The sequence below is a fragment of the Chaetura pelagica genome, unplaced genomic scaffold (genome assembly GCF_000747805.2).
Source record: "Chaetura pelagica isolate M959 unplaced genomic scaffold, ChaPel_1.0 scaffold528, whole genome shotgun sequence".
In the NCBI taxonomy this organism is placed as follows: domain Eukaryota; kingdom Metazoa; phylum Chordata; class Aves; order Apodiformes; family Apodidae; genus Chaetura; species Chaetura pelagica.
Window position 1 is genome coordinate 322,339 of NW_009954306.1, and position 6,126 is coordinate 328,464.

The 6,126-nt window shown below is 61.1% G+C and overlaps 1 protein-coding gene across 1 annotated transcript in view; it reads left to right on the top strand.

Annotated features, from left to right (window-relative positions):
* PROM2 (prominin 2) overlaps positions 1–5,614 on the top strand; it is a 12,397-nt gene extending 6,783 nt beyond the window's left edge. Inside the window, exons 8-23 of the mRNA XM_010003942.1 lie at positions 63–137; positions 230–293; positions 411–570; positions 696–848; positions 1,199–1,322; positions 1,869–1,960; positions 2,044–2,128; positions 2,325–2,471; positions 2,578–2,649; positions 2,726–2,818; positions 2,930–2,983; positions 3,336–3,416; positions 4,235–4,303; positions 4,422–4,511; positions 4,887–4,993; positions 5,551–5,614. Coding sequence (XP_010002244.1) covers positions 63–137; positions 230–293; positions 411–570; positions 696–848; positions 1,199–1,322; positions 1,869–1,960; positions 2,044–2,128; positions 2,325–2,471; positions 2,578–2,649; positions 2,726–2,818; positions 2,930–2,983; positions 3,336–3,416; positions 4,235–4,303; positions 4,422–4,511; positions 4,887–4,993; positions 5,551–5,614 — 1,530 coding nt within the window. The remainder of the gene's footprint in view (positions 1–62; positions 138–229; positions 294–410; positions 571–695; positions 849–1,198; positions 1,323–1,868; positions 1,961–2,043; positions 2,129–2,324; positions 2,472–2,577; positions 2,650–2,725; positions 2,819–2,929; positions 2,984–3,335; positions 3,417–4,234; positions 4,304–4,421; positions 4,512–4,886; positions 4,994–5,550) is intronic.
* The last annotated feature ends 512 nt before the right edge of the window (positions 5,615–6,126 follow it).

The following is a 6,126-nucleotide window of genomic DNA, read 5'->3' on the forward strand; positions in this document are numbered from 1 at the left end:
CACGGCGCCCGCCGCCGCCCCGCCGGCTCACGGGTCGCTTCTTCCAACCCCCCCTCCCCAAGGTGCCGTCGGTGGAGAAGGTTTTGAAGGCGCTGGCTGGTCTGCCCCGAAGTGACTTTGCAGAGATGATTCGCCAGGTTGGAAGGGGTCGGGGTGAAGCAAGGAGGGGGGTTCTGGTGCCCACAGGCAGCTCTGGACAAGCCTCTCAGCACCCCATCTTACCTCCCAGGGCAACGGCACCTTCAACTCCATCCCGGAGCTGGCTGTGGAGAGGATGGCACAGGTCATCCAGGGTGAGTGGGACAGCCAGGGCGAGCGGGGACACCCCTTGTGGGGCAAATCCCAATCTGGGGACTTGGGGTGGGAGGGGGGGGAGAAGCCACCCCTCCAGCACGGCCTTGGCCCTGCAGATCTGCGGGAGGAGATGGCCCGTGTTACAGAGAAGGTGCAGTCCATCGCCGATGGCTTCCCCCTCCCTGACTACACCGGGCCCATCAGCGATGTCCTGGTGAAGGCAGAGGACAGGAGCCAGCCCTACCTCCGGGAGGTGGAGCGCTTTGAGCAGTACAGGTGACCCCGGGGAGCACAAAGGGGAGCAGGGGGTGTGGCAGAGATGGGTGATAAGCACCCCCCGAGCCCCAGCTGCTGCATCCACCCCGTATCTCGAGGCTGTGCCCTGCTGCTCTTCCCTCCAGGTGGATCGCGGGCACGGTGCTGTGCTCCATCATCCTCCTCATCCTCGCCTGCAACGTGACAGGGATGGCCCTGGGGACCTACGGGCTCTCCAAGCGGGAGGACCCGGGTGACTATGAGTGCCGAGGAGAAGCTGGCGCCAAGTTCCTCCTGGTGTAAGCATCTCTCCAGGTGCTGGAGGCTGAGGGGGGAAACTGCTGCCATCTCACCACCCCTCCTCCCCCTCCCCAAAACCAGAGGGGAAAAGCCAAGGGAGAAACCAGGAGCTGGCCAAGACAAAAGGCTTTTGAAGCCACCGCCTGTGCCGGCGGGTTTGGGAGAAGCTGCTCCTCCCTGGGCGCTGGCAGCTCCCACATCCCAGCCCCGCTCCCCAGGGCCCTTCCCAGGCGGCCGGCGTGCCCGGGCGCGGGATGGAGCCACGGGGCTGCAGCTGGATGGGCAGGTCCCCACAAGCTTTTTCTGCTCGTCCGGGTCTGCAAAAGCCACCTCCTCTGCCTCTTCACAGCGGCGTGGGCCTGGCTTTCCTGTTCTCCTGGCTCCTCATCCTCCTGGTTTTCGCCACCTTCCTGGTTGGGGGCAACATCCAGACTCTGGTTTGCAGGAATTGGGTCAACCAGGAGATTTTTAAGGTGGGTGACCAAGTATCCACCCATTGTCCCATAGGTCTCTGCTTGTGTGGACCAAAATGCCCCCAAAACTTTGTGTCCTTTCCCTAAACCCACCTAGAAAAGCTCCATCCCAAACCAGAAGGCTGAATTCAGGATTAGATCCTTGGATTTGCATCAGCAGGGGGGAATTGCCCTTTGTGCTGTTAATTTCCTGCAGGTGACAATGTTCTTACCTGCAGGACCCCTGTCCTGTGCTCCTCAGGGATCCCAGGGCTGCTCGGGGCGGGTGGTACACTGCAATGGGACTGGGACTGGGGTTGGGAATGGGAATGGGATTAGGGCTGGTTCTGTGCTCTGCACACGCAGGCAGGTCCCTGCATGTCCCCCCAAACGCAACCTGGCGAGGCTCTGCAAATGGGGTCTGTAAATAAATGGAAGGGAAGAACAGCTCTGGCTAGGATTGGGTACTCCAGGACGCACCAGTGGGGGCACAGCATCCCCAGAATCACTGCTGGGAATGCCTCTGCCCACCCCCAACCCTCTTTTTCTCCCTCCTGTTTGTCCCAGTTCATCGACACCCCCGGGAACCTGCCTCCATCCATGAACCTCACCCGCCAGCTCAACATCAGGAGGGACTCCAACCTCAGCACCACGTACCGGTGGGTGCTGCAGGTGCCACCTCTGCCCCTCCACCTCGGGGACCTGCTGAGGGTGATGCCACCAGTGTCCCTTTGCCTTCCAGGGAGTGCAAGAGCGGCGCGGGGCTGTGGGAGGTGCTGCAACTTGACAGGTCCTACGACCTGGATGAGCATCTAAAATCCCCCAAGGTGAGGGCTGGCTCCAGCCAGAGCTTCTGGCAATGGTGTGAGGATGCAGGAGCTTTACTGGGCTTACTGGGATGGAGGTGGCCGGCCCCAGCCCTGCAGCCTCCCCCTGCTCTCACCCCTGGAGCTTTACTGGGCTTACTGGGATGGAGGTGGCCGGCCCCAGCCCTGCAGCCTCCCCCTGCTCTCACCCCCGCAGTACACGGCTGATTTCCAGAAGCTCCTGGGCGACTTCACCACGCGCTTGGGCGACGTGCGGCTGCTCCGCAGCGAGGGCCGCCAGGACCTGGAGACCTTTGCCCGCAGCGGCGTGGACGAGGTGGACTATGGGCGCTTCCAGGAGGAGGTGAGGGAGAGCTGGTTCCCAGCGCGGTGGGTAGGACGTAGCCCAGCCTCTCCAGGGTTGACTCCCAGGTTTCTGGGGCAGCCACCAAACTCCATTCTCCCCGCAGATGAAAAACCCAGTGGTGCAGACCAGCCTGCCCGGCTTGGCGAGGAGCCTCGAGGGGCTGCAGAAAATGCAGGTGAGCGGTGGGTTGGGTGGTGGGGGCTGCCTGTGTCCCCATGGGGACATCCTCACCCCGTTGTTTTCCCCCCCAGAGGAACGGCACGGTGGCAGGGCGGCTGGCCGCCGAGGCCCGGGCCCTCTGGCAGATGCAAAACTCCACAGTGCAATCACAGGAGGCTTTGGTGGTGAGTCCGTGCTGGGCTGGTGGCTCGTGATGCTGCTGGTGTTTGCCCGGTGGTGTCCCCGAGAAAGGAAGGATGGGGATTTTTCACCCTTCTCACCTCCCTGTCCCACAGGCAAAGCTGGGGGAAAGCGTCCAGTTCCTCTCCCGCTTGGCGCCGCGTCTCCAGGTACTTGTGTGGTTTCTTACAACTCAACAAAACATCTGGCACCCCATGGGTCCCACCTGCCAGGGCCCCAAAAAGCCAGTTACAGGGTGATGGGAGAGCCAGGAAAGCTACCACCCAGGGGGAGGATCGGTCTCCTGGATTTGCTGCTGCAGATCAGAACTCCCCCTGCAGCATTTCAGAGCCACCCCCTGCTGTTTAACCTCCCTGCTCCCTGCAAGGAGGTTTCTCTGCTTTGGGGCAGGTCCCTCCTTCCCTGCTTTCTAGAAATTATCCCAAATTCCCAGCACCCCTGGGACATTCCTCCTGCTGCTGGGTGCTCTAAGGATGCTCTTCCCTTCCCGTGCTTCCCCAGGAGCGGGTGAAGACGACACTGGCCACCACGGCCTCGGTGGAAGCCCGGCTGCCTGTGCAAGCCCAGCAGATCCTCAGGCAGGTGAGCCAGGCCTGGATTCACACCTAGGGGGTACAAAATCACAGAATCACAGGGGTTGGAAGGGACCTCTGAAGATCATTGAGTCCAACCCTCCTGCTGCAGCAGGAACACCCAGGGCAGGTCACACAGGAATGTGTCCAGATGGGTCTTGGAAGTCTCCAGAGAAGGAGACTCCACAGCCTCTCTGGGCAGCCTGTCCCAGGGCTCTGCCACCCTCACAGAAAAGAAGTTTCTCTTCATGCTGAGGTAGAACTTCCTGGGCTGTAACTTGGTGCCCTTTCCCCTCGTCCCATCACAGACACCACTGAAAAGAGATTGTCCCATTCTTGACACCCACCCTGCAGATATTTATAGACATTAATCAGGTCCCCTCTTAGCCTTCTCAAGACTAAACAGCCCCAGGTCTCCCAGCCCTTCCTTGTATGACAGATGTCCCAGTCCTTAACCATCCTCCTAGCTTTTGATTGGGACTCTTCCCAGTCTATCCCTCTTGAACTGGGGAGCCCAGAGCTGGACACAATACTCCCCACAGCCAGAAAGAAAGAGTGAGAATGGGGCACTTAGAAGGGAAAGGGGCACCTGAAGCCTCCAGTTTCCAAACCAGACATGACAAGCTGGTTGGAGAGGGGCTGGGGCTGGGCTGGGCACCACGGTGCCTGCCCTGGGAACCATGGTGCCTGCCCTGATGCTGCCTGCCCTGGGAACCATGGTGCCCTGCCCTGATGCTGCCTGCCCTGGGAACCATGGTACCCTGCCCTGATGCTGCCTGCCCTGGGAACCATGGTACCCTGCCCTGATGCTGCCTGCCCTCTGCCCAGGAGATCGGCTGCTTCACGCGGCGGGAGCTGCGCTACTTCTCTCAGTACCTCAGCTGGGTGGGACAGACGGTGAGTGCTGCCCCTTGGGACCCCTGGGGGTGCTGCCTGCAAAGCCCCTCGCCGAGCCAGGGCAGCAAAACATGTCACCAACCCCTCTGAGCCCAGATGTCTCTGCCTCTCGTTGCAGCTGAGGGAGGACGTGGCTTCGTGCCAGCCGCTCGCCACGGCGCTGGACAACGGGGGGGTGATCTTGTGCGACCGCATCGCTGAGCCCTGGGTGAGGAACCCAACCCTGGCCCTCCGAGAGACCCCTCCATGGAGACCCCTCCATGAAGGGTGCCCATGGAGACCCCTGCACAAAGGGTGCCCATGGAGACCCCTGCACAAGGGGTGCCCATGGAGACCCCTGCACAAAGGGTGCCCATGGAGACCCCTCCATGAAGGGTGCCCATGGAGACCCCTCCATGGAGGCCTCTCCACAAAGGGTGCACCCTTGACAAGGGGTGATCATGGAGGCCCCTCCAGGAACTGGCAGTGAGATGCTGCTCCGTGCACCAGATCCTCCACCATCTCACCACCACCACCAGCCACCACAAGGCTCCCCCAAACTCCTTCAGGCTCAGCAGGGCCCCCTGTGTTCTCTTCTTTGCAGAACGCTTTCTGGTTCAGCCTGGGGTGCTGCACCTTCTTCCTCATCCCCAACATCATCTTCGCCATCAGGCTCACCAAACACTTCCGCCCCATCCGGAACCGGCTCATGTAAGGGGTGGGCAAGGGGTGGGTGGGTGGGCTGCCTGGGGTGACACACACATCTCAGGATCTCCAGACCCCCTTGATTTCTAACCTTCCTCACCTGGGTAAGGAGTCTGAGTGTAGAACTCAGCAACAACAGATCAAGCAGGCACCTTTTATCCCAGCACTGCCATAAATGCCGCAACTCAGTGCCCCAGACTGACAGTATTTATATATTTTCAAGACCATCTATCATCATCTACCTACAAAGGCAACAGTTTCCAATTTTCTTGATTGATCAGCAACAATTTGGCCATGCAGGCAAGTTTTCTTACCAGAGTCCTGCCTGGATCCTCCTTGGATAAATGGTCACATTGTCTCGGGACCCTCCTTATCCTGCCCCACGAGGCATCTTGACACACGAGTCATTTTCAGAACGACATACAAGGTTACCTAGTTCATGTATCATAATTCACATGCGTTTGGTTCTACTTATTGAGGAGCTCTTCTATCAGGGGAGGGCACAGGGAGGGGAGATACAGGCCCCTCCTCAAGCCCCTGATGTTTTTCTCCTCCTCCTGCAGCTCCACAGGGTCAGAGGAGACGTGTCCCTTCCACATCCCCCGTGTCACGGCGCTCAAGCTCTAGGTCGGGCTGTGCCGGGAGCTCTCCCGGTGCCCCGGGCACTGCCGGGCTCCAGGTCCCTCCCGCATCTCACAGGGTCCCTCCCACCCCTCTGAGGAGACGTGTCCCTTCCACATCCCCCGTGTCACGGCGCTCAAGCTCTAGGTCGGGCTGTGCCGGGAGCTCTCCCGGTGCCCCGGGCACTGCCGGGCTCCAGGTCCCTCCCGCATCTCACAGGGTCCCTCCGACAGCTCTTCCTCGGTGTCTGAGCATCCCTCCCGGGCACGGGGCACAGACCCGCACACCCTGCGGGGCTCGGGGTCACTGACATCTCCCCCTCAGCGTCCCCCGGGGTCTGAGCCTCCCCCCTGGGCGCGGGACACGCACTCGATGCTCTGCGGGGCTCCGGGTCCCTCTCACGTCTCTTCCTCGACCACCCGGGGTGTCTGAGCACCCGCCAGGGACAGCCCGGGGGGCACAGGGGGGTTCCCCGCAGCCCCCACCGGGCGGGGGCACAAATAAAGTCCTCCCCAAAC